The sequence below is a fragment of the Triturus cristatus genome, chromosome 1_2, assembly GCF_964204655.1.
Source record: "Triturus cristatus chromosome 1_2, aTriCri1.1, whole genome shotgun sequence".
NCBI lineage: Eukaryota > Metazoa > Chordata > Amphibia > Caudata > Salamandridae > Triturus > Triturus cristatus.
The window spans coordinates 703620551-703639600 of record NC_140580.1 but is presented as its reverse complement, the minus strand read 5'-3'; the positions used below and the strand labels follow the sequence as shown (position 1 = coordinate 703639600).

At 51.1% G+C, this 19050-nt stretch overlaps 1 protein-coding gene across 4 annotated transcripts in view; it reads left to right on the top strand.

Annotated features, from left to right (window-relative positions):
• DLG5 (discs large MAGUK scaffold protein 5) overlaps positions 1-19050 on the top strand; it is a 1132805-nt gene that overhangs the window by 602135 nt on the left and 511620 nt on the right. For all 4 annotated transcript variants that reach the window (XM_085608570.1, XM_085608569.1, XM_085608568.1 and 1 more), the window contains 2 exons: positions 13797-13909; positions 14372-14461. In XM_085608570.1, coding sequence (XP_085464696.1) covers positions 13797-13909; positions 14372-14461 — 203 coding nt within the window. The remainder of the gene's footprint in view (positions 1-13796; positions 13910-14371; positions 14462-19050) is intronic.

Below are 19050 nucleotides of genomic sequence, written 5' to 3'. Positions count from 1 at the left end.
TTTCTGATTCCAAAGAGAGACGAGACTCTACGACCTATCCTAGATCTCAGACCTCTAAACACTTACATACAGTCAGACCATTCTCACATGGTAACCCTTCAACAGGTTCTTCCGCTCCTCTCCCAGAGTGATTTTCTCACCACTCTGTATTTGAAAGACTCACAGAAAGTACCTCAGATTTGTGGTGGACGGGCAACACTACCAGTTCAAGGTGCTCCCGTTCGGGGTAACAGCACCAAGGGTATTCACCAAGTGCCTAGCGGTAGTGGCTGCACACCTCAGAAGACAGCACATTCACGTCTTCCCGTATCTGGACGACTGGCTAATAAAAGCCACGTCCTACGAACAATGTGTGCAACATACCGCCGCTACGATCCAACTACTTCACCAGCTAGGTTTCACGGTGAACCACCAAAAGTCCCACCTAATACCATCACACATAATACAATACCTCGGTGCTACCATAGACACCTCAAAAGTCATAGCCTATCCCAATCCTGCCAGGATTGCAAACATACAGGCTCTGCGTCACAAATTCATAATTCAACACTCTCTCCCAGCAAGAGTGTTTATGCAACTGATAGGGATGATGGCCTCTTGCATCTTCATAGTGCCCCATGCAAGACTCCAGATGCGTCCACTCCAAGAGTGTTTGGCACGCCAGTGGAACCAGGCCCAGGGACAACTGACAGATCTGTTGTTGGTAGACGGTCGCACCCATCGCTCGCTGCAGTGGTGGAACACCACAAACCTTTCCAGAGGTCGACCGTTCCTGGACCTGGTTCCACAAATAATCCTAACAGACGCATCGCTCTCCGGCTGGGGAGCTCATCTGTTACATCTCACAGTACAGGGCACGTGGACTCCGCAAGAGAAGTTACTCCACATCAACCATTTGGAGTTACTAGCAATCTTCCTAGCCCTAAAATCCTTCCAGACGCAGATTGCAGGCAAGGCAGTCCTCATTCGCACAGACAACATGACTGCCATGTACTACATTCAAAAACAGGGGGGCACACACACTCCACAGCTCTCTCAATTAGCACAGAGCATATGGAGATGGGCAATTTCACAGAAAATCTTTCTCCTGGCCCAACATGTCTCAGGAGTCCAAAACACCGTGGCAGATCTGCTCAGCAGACAAACGCAACAGATTCACGAATGGGAACTTCACCCACAGGTTCTTCATCCGTTCTTTCAGAAGTGGGGGCATCCACACATAGATCTATTCGCCACCCACGAAAACAAAAAATGCCCATGCTTCGCCGCCAGGTATCCACACCCATTGTCCAAATGCAATGCGATATGGATGAACTGGTCAAACAAATTTGCATACGCCTTTCCACCTCTCCCACTAATTCCATTAGTGGTGCGAAAGCTACAACAGCATTCCCTAACACTGATCCTAGTAGCTCCAACATGGGCCAGACAACCGTGGTACACCACTGTGAGAAGTTGGCCTGATATGTAGTGCTCACTATTCTAGTGATCACTGTGTATCATTCCAAACGACCCTTATTGATGATTGGTTGTAAGTCAACCGTATAGACCAGCTATCCTAGTAGCGTGGATACGAGCAGTCTTAGGCTAAACTCTAGAGGGCGTGTTAAGCCAGCTGTTTACCATCACATATACCCCTTGAACACCAAGTGAAAGGACACCACACAAGTTGTTATGAAAATAAAAGGATATTTATTTATAACAAGACTACCCTGGCTCTTTATGAGTCAGGGAGCTAAGCACACTACAAAACTCTTAGGAAAATACTTCAGTTGCACAATTTACACAAATGCCCGAGGGGCACGAGAAACCATCTACACTAACAGTGAAATGCGAATGGTTAGAGTCTGGAGGTACTGATTCCGGAGTGTTCCGATCAGTGGGACTAAACGAAAAAGGAACTGGACACTTGTAGAGCGAACCTGCGATGGAGCACCGAGATGCTCGAATTACCTAGCCCGGAGGCTGCGGCTGCGTGAAGTTCGGCAAGATGTCGGGAGTCCTCGTGTAGTCTCAGGAGCCTGAAAGAAGAAGTTGCTGGCAGGCGACCAGTGACGATGTTCAGAGCGATCCAAGCCTGGATCGGTGATGAAGGAAACCTGAAAGCAGAGGGGACTCAGTTCTCAACCGCTAGCCAGCGATCGTGTGGGTACCAGGGGGGTACCGGCTGAAGTCACCTCGACCAGGTGAGTGGGTGACGTCGGACTCGGCTGTTCCTCGGACCAGGAGGCGCGGCGGCGACCAGGATGGAGGGCGAGCTGTCCCACGAAGGTGTCTGCTGTCGATGATGCTGGGCCCAGGAAGGGGCAGCGGATCTTGGCAGTGGCAACCCAAGCGGGGGAGTCAAGATGGCGTCGGGAGTGGACCAGGAGGGTCCGTGGTACTCCTCTGTTGAAGGGGAGCAAGAGCCAGTCTGGAGCAACCAGACCGGTGATGCAAATAATCTTGGAGCGTCGTGAAGAGGGCCACAAGCCGGTCGGCAAGTGGTCGGACAACGCTGGGAACAGCAAGAAGCGGAAGGGCCCCCACGCAGATCTCGTGGATGCTGGGGAGACAGACTTCGATGCTGGAGCTGCTCAGGGTTTAGGGCTTCTCAAACCCTAGGTGCACTCACTCGAGGGTCCCTCGATGGGCGTGCTAGATAAGCGTCGTGCAGGTTCTGAAGATAGCCGGTCCCGCAGGTCTCGTCACACCTACGACTCTCAGCTGGGCTGATGAGGTAGGTAAAAGGTCAGAGATGGCAGGGAACTCGGGTCTCGTCGAGCTGGGCAGTCTTGATCCGTAGGAGACGTACAGCAAACCGCAAGCGCTTAGATGGTGCCTGCTGGTGCAGGGTGGCTACTCCTTAGCCACAAGGGAGAGTCTTCAGAAATAGTCAAGAGTTCCTTTCGTGGAAAGTGGTTCGTGATTCGGAGTTATCCGATTATCTGATTATCCAATTTGGGAAGGGGACTCGCTCCTACCTTTATTCTAAGAAAAGGGGCTGGCCCGTGACTAGGTTCTACCTATGGGTGGAGCCAGGAGGGGGGTGGTTACACCCCTATCCTTTGTCCGGCTTCGCGCCAGCTCAGGGGCTGGTGTGCCCCCGAAACTGGTTTGAGCCGGGCTATGCACAGCGAGCACCGGGGTGCCACTTGCAATCACCTTCCTTTCAGCCCTGCCTACCTGGGATACACAAACCCTGTCGGGGATGGTGCTAACACCGCCCTCGACAGGAAACCCTTTGTCCAAGCTCCCCTTGCTGGAAGGTCCCCCAGCAGCAGGAGGTCAGACTTGTGTCTGGTGGTAGCATCCATTTTGTGATGCTGAGGCTTGAGTCAACTTTAACCGGGGTTCAAGGTTACTTCCATGTCGTGTCCCTCTAAAAGGGGGGAATGCTAACCCCGTCGCCAGGACTGGCGAGGGGTTCGTATTCCCATTCGTATGACACCTTACTCGACATGTGTAGGTGATGCGATGCCAAAGTTAGCAAATAACCGCAAGGATTATAATGCATTACAAGTAGTTGGCCCGCGTCACCATGGAACGGCTATTAGGACTTGGTTCCGCAAGCCGTCGACGGGCTCAGCTCGCGCCAGAGCACCGTCCCACATGATTCCCTGCACTCTGCCTTCAGGATTGATAAGGCCTGCTATAGGAGTGACTGATAGGAATCCATGTGTCCATTTTAGGGTTTAGGTGTAGGAATACTACACCTACAGCAACGGGTGATTACACCACGTGGCCCCAGCTGTCGTGCAGCCAGTTGTGTCAGATTTGGGCGGCCATTCCAGGGGTGGCATAATACATGCTTCAGCCCCTAGTAGGCCCTGGGTATACCGATGCCCTGGATACCTGTGGTATGCTGAGACAGGGACTGACAAGGCGGCCCAGTTCCAATTAGTGGATGCACCTAATGTACATGTGTGTTAATTTCGAGAGAGAACAGCTAGGCTGTGGGTCTGATTGGCAGGCCCACGGCCGGAGAAAGTCGTAAACCAATGAAGCAAAAGCAAAAAATCTGGGTGATCATAGGATTGCAGACCCTACTCTCCTACATGACCCCCCCCAAACTTTGGGACAATAAGCTAACCTTGACCAGGTGAGTCTTCTTGCTCTAAGTGGAAATACCTGGAGAGCCCATCTGCATTGCCATGATCAGTGCCAGGTCTATGCTCCACTGTGAAGTCCATCCCCTGTAGGGAAATGGACCACCTAAGTAGTTTGGGGTTTTCACCCTTCATTTGATTTAGCCACAAGAGGGGCTTATGGTCGGTCTGAATCTTGAAGTGAGTGCCAAACAAGTATGGCCTCAACTTCTTCAGGGCCCAAACCACAGCAAAGGCCTCCCTCTCAATAGCTGACCAATTCTTCTCTCTGGGGGTCAGCCTCCTGCTAATAAAAGCTATGGGCTGGTCATGACCATCAAAATTCAGTTGCGATAGAACAGCTCCCACACCCAGCTCCGAAGCGTCTGTTTGGACAATGAATGGTTTGGAGTAGTCTGGACTCTTTAGGATAGGTGCTGTGCACATGGCCTGCTTTAGGTCATCGAATGCCTTCTGACAGCTTGCTGTCCACTGAACTTTTTTTGGCATCTTTTTACTTGTCAGGTCGTTTAGCGGGGTCACAATGGATCCATAATTTCTGACAAATTTCCGGTAATAACCAGTCAGGCCCAAGAAAGCTCGAACCTGAGTCTGGGTGGTTGGAGGAGCCCAGTCCTGGATGGCCTGTATTTTGCTCTCCAATGGTTGAACCTGGCCTCCACCTACAAGGTGGCCCAGGTATACAACCTGTGTCTGCCCTATCTGGCACTTGGTGGCCTTGATAGTGAGGCCTGCCTTCTGCAGGGCCTCTAACACTTTCCTCAGGTGGACCAGGTGATCCTCCCAGGTGGAGCTAAAGACAGCGATATCGTCCAGATACGCCGCACAGAAGTCGTCCAACCCAGTGAGAACTCGATTCACCAGCCTTTGGAAGGTGGCAGGTGCATTTTTCAAACCAAAGGGCATTACCACGAACTGATAATGCCCACCCGGGGTAGAAAATGCTGTTTTGGGCTTGGCCTCCTCAGCTAACCTGATTTGCCAATACCCAGCTGTCAGGTCAAACGTACTTAAGTAGTTGGCCGAGGCCCACCGGTCGATAAGTTCGTCTGCTCTTGGTATCGGGTGGGCGTCAGTCTTAGTGACCGCATTGAGACCTCTGTAGTCCACGCAAAACCTCATCTCTTTCTTACCGCCCTGGGTGTGAGGTTTCGGCACGAGCACTACGGGACTAGCCCAGGGGCTGTCCGAGGGTTCAATGACTCCCAGCTCCAACATTTTCTGCACCTCTGTCTTGATGCAGTCTCTGACATGATCAGGCTGCCGATAGATTTTACTCTTTACGGGCAGACTGTCCCCAGTGTCGACCTCATGGGTACACCACTTGGTCTGACTGGGTGTCAGAGAGAACATATGTCGAAAGGATTGAAGAACCTGTTTACAATCCTCTTGTTGATGTCCAGAGAGGCTGCCACAAAAGACAACACCGTCTACTGATCCATCGTCAGGGTTCTGAGAGAGCAGGTCTGGGAGAGGGTCACTCTCCTCCTCCTGTCCCTCATCTGTGGCCATGAGCAAGCCCATGCCCTCCCTGTCGACATATGCCTTGAGCCTGTTTACATGGAGCACCCTGTGGGGGCTCCGGGGAGTTCCCAGGTCTACCAAGTAGGTGACCTCTCCCTTTTGCTCAATGATCGTGTGGGGCCCAGACCATTTGTCTTTGAGTGCTGCTGGGGCCACTGGCTCCAGCACCCACACCTTCTGTCCAGGCTGGTACACAGTCAGGACAGCCTTTTGGTCGTGCCAAGCTTTCTGTAATTCTTGGCTCGCCTCCAGGTTTTTAGACGCCTTTTCCATGTACTCCGCCATCCGCGAGCGGAGACCGAGCACATAGTCCACAATGTTTGATGCCGGCTTTCTGAGAGGTCTCTCCCATCCTTCCTTTACCAAACAAAGGGGTCCCCTTACAGGATGTCCGAACAGAAGCTCAAAAGGGCTGTAGCCAACCCCCTTCTGCGGGACCTCTCTGTAGGCGAACAAGAGGCAGGGTATCAGGACATCCCATCTCCGCCGAAGCTTTTCAGGTAGTCCGTGAATCATCCCTCTTAGGGTCCTGTTGAATCTCTCAACAAGCCCATTGCATTGTGGGTGATAGGGTGTGGTGAACTTGTAGTTGACACCACATTCCTTCCACATAGCAGTCAGATATCCCGACATGAAGTTTGCACCTCTGTCTGAGACGACCTCCTTAGGGAAGCCCACTCTGGAGAACACTCCAAGTAGGGCCCGTGCCACCACAGGTGCTGTAGTGGTCCTAAGGGGAATAGCTTCAGGATACCTGGTGGCGTGGTCCACCACCACCAGTATAAACTTGTGCCCTGATGCTGTCTGGGGTTCCATTGGTCCGACAATGTCGATCCCCACTCGTTCAAAGGGTACCCCCACCACTGGTAGTGGTATGAGGGGGGCCTTTGTCGTGCCACCTGACTTACCACTGGCTTGGCAAGTGACACAGGAGCGGCAAAACTCCTTCGAATCTTCGGACATGTGGGGCTAGTGAAAGTGTGGAACAATTCTGTCCCAAGTCTTATTCTGGCCTAAGTGGCCTGCAAGGGGAATCTCGTGGGCCAAGGTGAGAAGGAAACCTCTCAGAGACAAGGGGATGACCAGCCTCCTGGTCGCACCAGGTTTGGGGTCTCTTGCCTCGGAGTACAGGAGTCCATCGTCCCAGTACACTTTGTGGGTACCTGTGGCGTTCCCTGCAGCCTCAGCAGCGGCCTGCTGTCTGAGGGGTTCAAGTGAGGGGCAGTCTAACTGTGCCTTCCCCAGGTCTTCCCTGGAGGGTCCCCCTGAGCCCAGAAACTCAACCTGACCAGGTTCAAGCTCTTGCGGCTCAGTTTCCCTCAGTTCTTTAAGGTCAGCCTCCTCGGAGACTTGATCCACGACCTGGGGCAAGGGGGAAGGCGAAGCCTTACCCTTACTGCTCCTTTTCTTGGAAGGTGTCTGGTCCGTTCTTCCAGGATCCAGCACCTGTTCAGTGGGGCATCTTTTGGCCTGTGACCTGGTCACAGCAAGGACATGTGCTGGCAAGCCTAACATCTCCATGTGAGTCCTCTGCTCCACTTCTGACCATTGTGACGTTTCCAAATCATTGCCCAACAGACATTCTACGGGGAGGTCTGAACTAACCACAACCTTTTTCGGGCCACTTACCCCTCCCCAGGAGAAATCAACAACTGCCATACTGTGATTGGTAGTGACGTTGCTGGCATTGGTCACTAGGTAACTGGTACCTAGCATGATCTGTCCAGGGTCCACGAAGTTAGGCGTCACCATGGTGACACTGGCACACGAGTCCCTGTAGGCCTGAGCCACTTTTCCATTTATCAAAGGTGTCTGTCTGTATTTGCCCAAAGTATTGGGGCTGGCATCAGGGGACATATCCATATCCCCTGTACAGACAAGGACGGCCTGAGTGAGCGTGCCGACTAAGTCGTCACTCCCCTCGGTTCCCAAGGTTTACCCAACTAATGCCTTGGGAGGCGCACTACCACTGCTGACTGTACTAGGGGGCGCAGGTGCCTTAGGGGCTGCAGTGGCAGGAGTTTGCCCTCCTTTCTTGGTGCACTCACTAAACCAGTGAGTCTTACTTTTACAGTATTGGCACCACCTTTTTGACTGGCCTTCTTGAGTCTTCTTCTTCTGTGAAGCCTGACCCCCACCCTCTTTGGTTTGTTGGGGACCTGTCGAAGACTTCTGGTCATTTTGTTCGTTCTTGTTACCCTTTTGGTCTGCTTTCTTCTGACCACCCTGGTTCTGATTCTGGTTCTGCTTGACCCTTGTTCTGACCCATCTGTCTGCCTTCTTTCCCAATTCTTGGGGAGAGGTCAGATCCGAGTCGACAAGGTGCTGATGCACCAATTGGTTCTGACAGTTGTTTAAAATCTGTTCTCGCATGATAAGATTGTACAATCCTGTGTAATCAGTAACCTTGCTACCCAGCAACCAGCCTTCCAAAGCCTTAGTGGCACAATCGACAAAGTCAGCCCAATCCTGAGACTGAATTTTCTGGGTGTCCCGGAACAGCACCCGGTACTGTTCCGTGGTTAAGCCGAACCCATCAATCAGTGTGTTCTTCAGGACTTGGTAGTTGTTAGCATCCTCAGCTCTTGTAGTGAGGAGCTTGTCCCTTCCTTTACCTTCAAAGGAAAGCCACAGTATAGCTGCCCACTGACTTGGGGGGACGCACTGGACAGTGCAGGCCCTCTCCAAGGCAGTTATCCACTTGTGGATGTCGTCCCCTTGTTTAAAGGGGGGCACTATTTTACTCAGGTGTCTAGTGTCTATACCCCTGTCTTTCTCTCTATTGAGAATGCTGCCACCAGTGGGATCTAACCCACTTAATTTCTGCTCTCGGGCCAAGGCAAGTCTTTCTTTGGCGAGGGCAAGTTCTTCCCGCTCGATCCTCAGATTGACCTACCGCATCTTCGCTTCATGCTCCCTCCTCTGAGGGGAAGTCATTCCTCTCTGAGAAGGTGCCTGAGAGACATGTGTATGAACCGATCTGCCAGAGCCTCTGGAGAGAGACCTAGCTCGTCCGTTCCCAAGGTTAAGCCTGCTTGAGCGTGGGCCCGGGGCTTCCCCAGTTCCATTCTCATGCCTGCTTAAGTTGGTCCTTGTAAGCCTGCCGACTACCACTGGACCTTTGTCTGCCTCGTCTCCCGATAACTCGTCCTCCTCCTCTGTGTGGAGGTCGAGGTCGGGGTCACCGAGGGTTCCCTCTAAGGGAGGCATGTTCCCATCTGCACTGGGGGGACCTGGGTTAGAGGACCTCCTAGCATCGTACGCCTCTAAGAGACCTATCAGTATTGCGATGGTAGGGTTAGAACCCTGGTTTAGCTTCCTGGAGGCACACAGTTGTCTCATCTCCTTGAAGCTAAGAGTTGCATATCGTGACACGACCTGTGGAGGGTCACTGACCACTAAGGGAGTCCCTGCAGACTCTCCGTGGACCGACATGCTTTTCTAGTGAGGTGTAAGTGTTGCACCTACCTACACTATGGGTTTACCTACTGATCTCTTGCTAAGAGTTGTAGTCAGGGTGTGCTAAGCCCTGTTACACTACAACAGCCGGTTCAGTAGAACTCGGAGTATTCTAAGTTAAGTTATATGTACCTGGGTACTTATGTGATCTTTCACTGCGATATTCTTAGGATACGTGTGTGGTAAAACAACAGCAAGCTCAAATCCCAACCGCTGCTCACCAATGTGAGAAGTTGGCCTGATATGTAGTGCTCACTATTCTAGTGATCACTGTGTATCATTCCAAACGACCCTTATTGATGATTGGTTGTAAGTCAACCGTATAGACCAGCTATCCTAGTAGCGTGGATACGAGCAGTCTTAGGCTAAACTCTAGAGGGCGTGTTAAGCCAGCTGTTTACCATCACATATACCCCTTGAACACCAAGTGAAAGGACACCACACAAGTTGTTATGAAAATAAAAGGATATTTATTTATAACAAGACTACCCTGGCTCTTTATGAGTCAGGGAGCTAAGCACACTACAAAACTCTTAGGAAAATACTTCAGTTGCACAATTTACACAAATGCCCGAGGGGCACGAGAAACCATCTACACTAACAGTGAAATGCGAATGGTTAGAGTCTGGAGGTACTGATTCCGGAGTGTTCCGATCAGTGGGACTAAACGAAAAAGGAACTGGACACTTGTAGAGCGAACCTGCGATGGAGCACCGAGATGCTCGAGTTACCTAGCCCGGAGGCTGCGGCTGCGTGAAGTTCGGCAAGATGTCGGGAGTCCTCGTGTAGTCTCAGGAGCCTGAAAGAAGAAGTTGCTGGCAGGCGACCAGTGACGATGTTCAGAGCGATCCAAGCCTGGATCGGTGATGAAGGAAACCTGAAAGCAGAGGGGACTCAGTTCTCAACCGCTAGCCAGCGATCGTGTGGGTACCAGGGGGGTACCGGCTGAAGTCACCTCGACCAGGTGAGTGGGTGACGTCGGACTCGGCTGTTCCTCGGACCAGGAGGCGCGGCGGCGACCAGGATGGAGGGCGAGCTGTCCCACGAAGGTGTCTGCTGTCGATGATGCTGGGCCCAGGAAGGGGCAGCGGATCTTGGCAGTGGCAACCCAAGCGGGGGAGTCAAGATGGCGTCGGGAGTGGACCAGGAGGGTCCGTGGTACTCCTCTGTTGAAGGGGAGCAAGAGCCAGTCTGGAGCAACCAGACCGGTGATGCAAATAATCTTGGAGCGTCGTGAAGAGGGCCACAAGCCGGTCGGCAAGTGGTCGGACAACGCTGGGAACAGCAAGAAGCGGAAGGGCCCCCACGCAGATCTCGTGGATGCTGGGGAGACAGACTTCGATGCTGGAGCTGCTCAGGGTTTAGGGCTTCTCAAACCCTAGGTGCACTCACTCGAGGGTCCCTCGATGGGCGTGCTAGATAAGCGTCGTGCAGGTTCTGAAGATAGCCGGTCCCGCAGGTCTCGTCACACCTACGACTCTCAGCTGGGCTGATGAGGTAGGTAAAAGGTCAGAGATGGCAGGGAACTCGGGTCTCGTCGAGCTGGGCAGTCTTGATCCGTAGGAGACGTACAGCAAACCGCAAGCGCTTAGATGGTGCCTGCTGGTGCAGGGTGGCTACTCCTTAGCCACAAGGGAGAGTCTTCAGAAATAGTCAAGAGTTCCTTTCGTGGAAAGTGGTTCGTGATTCGGAGTTATCCGATTATCTGATTATCCAATTTGGGAAGGGGACTCGCTCCTACCTTTATTCTAAGAAAAGGGGCTGGCCCGTGACTAGGTTCTACCTATGGGTGGAGCCAGGAGGGGGGTGGTTACACCCCTATCCTTTGTCCGGCTTCGCGCCAGCTCAGGGGCTGGTGTGCCCCCGAAACTGGTTTGAGCCGGGCTATGCACAGCGAGCACCGGGGTGCCACTTGCAATCACCTTCCTTTCAGCCCTGCCTACCTGGGATACACAAACCCTGTCGGGGATGGTGCTAACACCGCCCTCGACAGGAAACCCTTTGTCCAAGCTCCCCTTGCTGGAAGGTCCCCCAGCAGCAGGAGGTCAGACTTGTGTCTGGTGGCAGCATCCATTTTGTGATGCTGAGGCTTGAGTCAACTTTAACCGGGGTTCAAGGTTACTTCCATGTCGTGTCCCTCTAAAAGGGGGGAATGCTAACCCCGTCGCCAGGACTGGCGAGGGGTTCGTATTCCCATTCGTATGACACCTTACTCGACATGTGTAGGTGATGCGATGCCAAAGTTAGCAAATAACCGCAAGGATTATAATGCATTACAAGTAGTTGGCCCGCGTCACCATGGAACGGCTATTAGGACTTGGTTCCGCAAGCCGTCGACGGGCTCAGCTCGCGCCAGAGCACCGTCCCACATGATTCCCTGCACTCTGCCTTCAGGATTGATAAGGCCTGCTATAGGAGTGACTGATAGGAATCCATGTGTCCATTTTAGGGTTTAGGTGTAGGAATACTACACCTACAGCAACGGGTGATTACACCACGTGGCCCCAGCTGTCGTGCAGCCAGTTGTGTCAGATTTGGGCGGCCATTCCAGGGGTGGCATAATACATGCTTCAGCCCCTGGTAGGCCCTGGGTACACCGATGCCCTGGATACCTGTGGTATGCTGAGACAGGGACTGACAAGGCGGCCCAGTTCCAATTAGTGGATGCACCTAATGTACATGTGTGTTAATTTCGAGAGAGAACAGCTAGGCTGTGGGTCTGATTGGCAGGCCCACGGCCGGAGAAAGTCGTAAACCAATGAAGCAAAAGCAAAAAATCTGGGTGATCATAGGATTGCAGACCCTACTCTCCTACAACCACACTGCTGGAACTCTCAGTAGTACCACACCCAAAGCTACACCTCTCACCATGCCTCCTAACCCAGAACCATGGAGAGATCAGGCACCCGGACCCAGCTCAGCTCAACCTTGCGATCTGGCTCCTGAGGTCCTAGAATTCGGATACCTTAACCTTCCCCCTGATTGCATGAATATTATCAGGGAAGCTAGACGCCCTACTACTAGGGCATGCTATGCTGCAAAGTGGAAAAGATTTGTTGTTTACTGCCACAACAACACAATCGATCCTCTAAATGTGTCCATACAGCACATTATATGTTACTTGCTCCATCTCCAATGGTGTAACCTAGCATATACATCCATTCGGTTACACCTCTCCGTGATTGCTGCTTACTTACAGAACAGGCAGCACCTATCACTTTTCAGGGTGCCTGCCATTAAAGCCTATATGGAAGGCCTCAAAAGAGTTATTCCACCCAGAGTACCACCCTCACCTGTCTGGAACTTGAATATAATTCTCACAAGGCTAATGGGACCCGCTTTCGAACTATTACATAAATGTGAGCTGCAATTTCTCACATGGAAAACAGCATTCCTAGTGGCCATCACTTCCCTTAGAAGGGTTAGTGAAATACAAGCACTCACCATACAGGAACCTTTTCTTCAAATGCATCATAACAAGGTGGTACTCCAAGCCAACCCAAAATTTCTATCCAAAGTCATTTCTCCCTTCCATCTAAACCAGTCGGTAGAATTACCAGTCTTTTTCTCACAACCTCAAACCGTTGCGGAAAGGGCTTTACACACACTGGATGTTAAAAGGGCTTTACTTTACTACATCCAAAGAACACAACCTTTCAGAAAAACCAAACAGCTATTTGTTTCTTTCTCTCCACCACAATAAGGCAACCCTATTTCTAAAGCAGGGATAGCTAGGTGGATTGTAAAATGCATACAGATTTGCTACCACAAAGCAAAACAAACGCTATCTGTTCCCCCTAAAGCCCACTCTACAAGGAAGATAGGGACTTCTATGGCTTTTCTAGGAAACATACCGCTGGATGACATCTGCAAAGCAGCGACATGGTCAACACCGCACACTTTCATAAAACATTACTGTGTAGATGTGCAAACCAAGCAACAAGCTAGTGTGGGCCAGGCTGTACTAAAAACACTGTTCCAAACAACTGCAACAGATGCCGGTGGTCGCCGCTAGGGTTGGGTACTGCTATATAGTCTATGCACAGTGTATAATCTGCAGCTCATATGCCTCGAACGGAATATGTTACTTACCAGTATGCATCTGTTCTTGGCATGTAGAGCTGCAGATCTATACACGCCCACCCGCCTTCCCGGCTACCTGTATCCGTTCCAGTCTATCTTATTTAGATACAACACACATGGGTTTCTTTACTGTTATCACTACGCTCCATCTTTCCCTGCTGGCGAAAAACAATCTGAGGATGGAGCCGAAGCCCATGCGCAATACGAACCAAAGGAGGAGTCACCAACCTCGTGACTTCCAAAGACTTTCCAAGAGGAAAAACAAACTGCAAACATCCGGGCCCAACACCAGATGGCGAGCTATGCACAGTGTATAGATCTGCAGATCTACATGCCAAGAACAGATGCATGCTGGTAAGTAGCATATTCCTTTACCTTGTTTTAGGGAAGGAACACTAGCACTGGGCCTGGTTAGCAGGGACCCAGTGCACATCAGTCGAAAAAACATCAGTACAAGTGGCAAAAAGTGGGGTGACCATGCCAAATAGGGGCACTTTCCTACAATCTTCAACTAGAGATTGAAAGAATTATTGTTATATGCAGTTAAAACAGTGCATGTATCATCTGCCTAGATTTGGTTTATTGTTAGAAATAAAGTAGAGGTTTCTTTTGTCTAATTTGGATGTCCTGTTTTTTATTTAGTGTTCAGCATCAAGGCCGGCTAAGTTTGGATCTCAGCCATAAAGATTTTTCAGAGCCCCCAAGGACAAGAGCATCACATAATTCAAATTCACTACCTTCCAGTGCCCGCCTCGGTAATTGTGTTTGAAAGCTTATTGCTTTGTATTGTCCATTCTTATGAATGATTGTCTTCCCTTATTCATTAATAAAAATTTCACCCAATTTCCCAACTCTTCTTTCCTTTTGAAATGCATCTGCCACCTCTTAGTGCTTTACTAATTCCACTTACCTAAATTGCTCATTTTCCACATTTCACATTTTGACTCTGATGTTTTTGTGCTAAGCGGATGTTAAGCACTGGAGGAGAAAGCTTTTATACCATGTTCTAGGACATTATTGAAGACGGTTTTGCTGTTACTTCTACTGTGAATCTGTTTTTCTTTTTATATATGAGGCAACCCACTGATTGGCCATCTCAACTTCTGCAACATACTGTACATTTGCCTGAGTTTTCTTTTGGCACCCTGTTTTTCAGATTTCATGTTTCTTTTGATAATTTCTATTACAATATTTGTCCATGTCATGTTTTTAAATAGGTTCTTCAAGCAACTTGCAGTACCGGACAGAACGGATCAAAATCCCACTGACGCCACGCTACCAGAGATCTGCCATTGGCTCAGACAGAGGTAACATTTTGCCTTTATCATTTCCAATTTCAGGACAGGTTGTCTCAGTTTGAATCTAATCCAAATTATTAGCTGCTATCTTCTGGTTATGATAAGACTGTTTAAAAGCAAGCAGAAAGAGTTCTTTTTTTTCAGCCCTTCTGGAACTGCTTGTTGTTGCAGTGATTTCAGGCTGGTAGTCAATGTATTCTACAGTTTAGGACTCTGAGTCCTACCAGTGTGTTTGATTTGATTTGATTTTAGTAGTCTGTGGGTAACTATATTTGCAGAAATAAAGGTCAGAGTTCTGTTTGGTTTGTACCTGGGAGTGAGATTTTGTCGGTATCTTGAACCTTTGATCCAGTAGGTATTATATACTACACATAATACGTTATACTAGTTAGCCTTTTTGGGAGTTCAGTGCAAAAAATGTTGCAGTATTCCAGTCAAACTCTCACCTAAGCTCTTCTTAGTTCCACCCTGTCGGCCCCGATGTAGCAGTGGAATCGTTTTTCTGGGAAGTAGGATTTGTAGGTGTATTGCCTTGACCACTATGTTCACATGGAGAGTGATAAGTTCAGCATCCTAAAACGAACTCCCAGATGCCCTTTTTCAGTGGCATTGCTGCTGATGCATTTAGACTAGAAGGCCATTTAAAATGCAAAGCTGTGCTTTCTGTCGCCCCTTCCCCATTATGTGGACTGTCTTGCATCCGTCTGATCACATATGGAAAACTCTCCTTTATCCAGTGGTATATCTGGTCCAGGCATGATGCCATGTTCACCTTCTTTGGTGACATATTGCCCTGTTGGAAATAGATTTGAGTATTGTCAATGTGCATTTGAAGGTTTCCCTGATATTGCTCAGTGAGGTATATTTTGAAGAGCAAGCAGGGTATGACTGATGCTTCAGGCACTCTGCTTAATGCCTTGGTGGATGACAATTCCACTGACCATTTTTGTGTTTGCTGGCATTTCTTGAAGAGGATAGCTGGATCTGTTCCTGTGAAGGTCTATTAATTCCAGTCCACTTTCCAGCAGTATGTTGTGACCAGTTTGATCAGAATGCGAAGACATCTTTTAAGAAATTGAGGGCCAAGTTCTCTATTTCTTTTAGATTTTCACGCAGTGCATGTTTCTTTTTCTCTTTAAGCTGTCTCTCTGACTCTTTTTAGAGAAATCGCTACGGGATGATAATTTTGAGATTGGGCCATCAGTTACACAGGACTTTGGGGCCAGCCTGTGGCTTCCTGAAGACAGATGCCTTATAATGGCACATTTCAGGGGTCCTGGGAGGAGTTTGATCACAGAAGAAGGGAGTAATTGTTTCATACCCAAAGCATGCAAGGGTTATTTTGGAAGATGTGGCCAGTCTAGTTGTGTGCCCCTTGGGCATTGGTTGGTAGCTGGTGGCGGGAGTCTGAATGTGAGGGAAGTGGACCATAGTTAAAGATGTGGCATATCAGGAGCTGAAATTCAGATTTTCAAATTATAACCACAGATTCAGCACCAGATGAATCCCCCAGGCACCCGACTTGATCAGAACATTTCAAGTAATTTTTCTCACAGGCCGTCAGATGGTGCCATCGGACTCCACAGCAGCATTGCCCCACCTCCAGAAGTGAAAGCACTCAGTCATAAATAGACACCACCCCAATGCAAGTACCTTTATGTACCCTTTGCAGATTGGGAGCGCTATACCCCAAATTTGGTCAATGTCTTATGACCGCAAAATGTGTTTATAGACTGTATGCTAAGGGAAGGTTTACCCCAGGGACTATGGGCTTCAAGCTGTGTTGTGATTGAAGGTAACAGTTGTTGGTCACAGACGCTCATGACATCTGTCTGTGACTTTCAGGGTCGTTGCATGACTCACAATCCTGTAACAAATGCTTCCTGATGCACATGAAAGCCATCAGTAAGTGTGAGGCAAATTTTTATGTTATTGAGTACGAGAAATTAGACAAGTGACGCTCCGATTCTCTGGCTTGCTCCGTGCTCTAAATCACTGTCCTCGGGTAATTCGCAGACAAAGTTAAAAGGCTACTCTTGTCATTAATGTAAAATCAATGTGATGTGTCTCTTTACTGCCACTCTCACTCCAAGGAAAAGTCAAGCAGTCACCGCTCAGAGGCCCCAATAATGCTCCAGTTGTCTCACTTAGAGCTATTCCTAAACTGGCCCTGATGCTCCTCTGTTTTCCGGGTAGTCATTGATTCTGTAGCAGGTTAAGGTCTCAAAAGAGGCCATGCTGTAGTCGCTCTCCCTCTGAAGTACCTTTGGAAGGGTCTACATTAGCGGTCAGACTGACCCTGTTGGTCCCCCTCCAGGCCCGAGCCCATACTTCAACACCTGCACCCTTGGCCATGCCATTCTTGGCTAAGGAGGTACTAGTTCCAGATCTGTCCCGGACACAGTTATTATTTGGGTTGGATTCAGACACAATCCCAGGTCTTTAAACCATTCCACATTATGCTGATGATGACAAGAAGGCTGATAATTTACTCCTTCCTACTGTAAGAAAGTGGCTCTGTATATACTGCACCAAAGTAAGGTTCAGTGTGCACAGAGTCCACAGTCCCCAGAGATTTGGCAGAGGCTAAAGTTAGATATAACCGTACTTTCTAAAGTGGTAGCTTGGTCAAGCAGTAAGGCAGTATCATAGGACAGTGTAAAGCATGTATCTGAAAGAAACACGTTAGTTAGATTCCTCACCTTAGAAAATCCCCAGGCGGCAGGCTGGATCCGGAATGATTTTTGTAGCAATACCCCTTGCGCGTCGTTAGGCGTCGTCTGCGGCACCGCGTCCGTCGTTGGCGTCGTGCGCCGGAATGACGTCGTCGGAGTACTTAGACGCCGCCCTCGCGCGCTGACGTCATTTCTTTTTTCCGCGCCAGACAGCGCCGATCCGGGAAGCGCTTACCCCATAGTCACTTTTTGACAAAACTTTTTTTGACTCTTTTTGGTCTTCTGTCGACTGGACTCTGGTGCCGGTAGGATGTCTGGGTTTTAAAGCCTGTGACTCCTGTCATCGACTGATGTCGGTGACGGACCACCATCGCCGGTGCCTTTACTGCCTGGGGGCTGACCATGACGCGGAGTCGTGCGTCGATTGTCAGGCCTTGACCTCGAAGGCTAGGCGGGAGCGGTCCCGTAAGCTTCTCGAGCTTCGGCTCCGCGCCGCTCACGGTCCCGGTCCAGGAGGAGGTCCAAAGACCGGTCGCGGAGCCGCAGCCACCATCATCGCTCGTCGGGCTCGAAGCCTTCGGGTAAGTCCAAGCGATCAAAGAAGTCCAAGACGCGACACCGCTCTTCGGACTCTCCTCGCTGGTCGCGCGACTCGGCCGAGGGTCAGGGTGGTCCCACCCTCGTGGCTCCGTCGGAGCTGCAGGAGCCGCATCCGTCCCTATACCCGCCTGTCCCTGAGACTGACGCGACTCCGGCGGAGGTCAGTGCTTTCCTCTCGGCCATGAGGGTCTGGCTCTGCCGTCAATGCCTGCCGGCGCGCCTTCGGGCCCCGCGGGCTCGACTGGGCGACCTCGCGCGCCGGCGGATCCGGCCCCGGCGCCGTCGACGACTTCGGTCCCGACGCCGCAGGTCCCCGAGGGGGCCTGGATCTCTGCCGGCGCCGGTCGACCTCACGACGCCTCCTCCGCCGGCGCCGACACCGGTTCCGCTTCCGGCGCCGTCTCCGAACGATGCCGTTCCCCGGTTTAGCCCAGGTCCGGGCCCGACGCCGGCGCGGCGCCGCTCGACGCCGCTTCCGACGCCGATGGATGAGCGTTTCATCTACCGCCCGGCTCCGATCATTACTCCTGTTTATCAGGAATCGGATGACGGGGGCGACTGGGAGGGGTCTGAGGACCCTATGGCCAGACAGGCCTAACTTTCACAGGACTGGGCAGATGAACTGGGGGATGCCAGTGGTCTGGACACCTCCCTGGACGCTGGTTTCATCTCTCCTCCGACTGTGGCCTCGGAGGAAGGTGCAGCTTTCTCAGTGGTGCTGCGCAAGGCGGCCGAAGCCCTGCGGCTCGAGTTGCCTGCTGTGGCCGTGAGGACTAACATCCTCACAGAGGTGATGCAACCGTCAGCAAGCTCCACAGAGCCTCTGCTGCAGTTCAATGAGGCCCTCGTAGACGTTCTGCAGGGCACTTGGTCCAAGCCCTCCACAGTTCAGAGTACCCTCATGGATATGCCCTTACATGCACTCGCCTTTTTGGTGAGAAGGCGGATAGTGCGCTGGCTCGTTTAAAGGACTCCCGGGCTACGGCCAAGTCCTTGGGTCTCTTGGCCCCGCGGCCGCAAACTTCCGCCTTTCGCCCCTTTCGTGGCCAAGGAAGGGTCACCTCCTCACGTCCGCCTAGCCACCGGCCGCAGAACCAATCTGCACGCGGTCGTGGACGTGGTTCCGCCGAGGCGGTACTGGAGGACAACGTGCCGGTCGGTCCACATCCACCCCGGCAGCATCTGCATCAAAGCCCTCCTAGTCCGAGCTTTCAGGCCCATTCCACGCCAGTGGGCGGCAGAGTTCGCCATCACCTGCTCCACTGGCGATCTATCACATAGGACAGGTGGGTGCTGCAAATCGTCCGAAGGGGCTACTCCCTC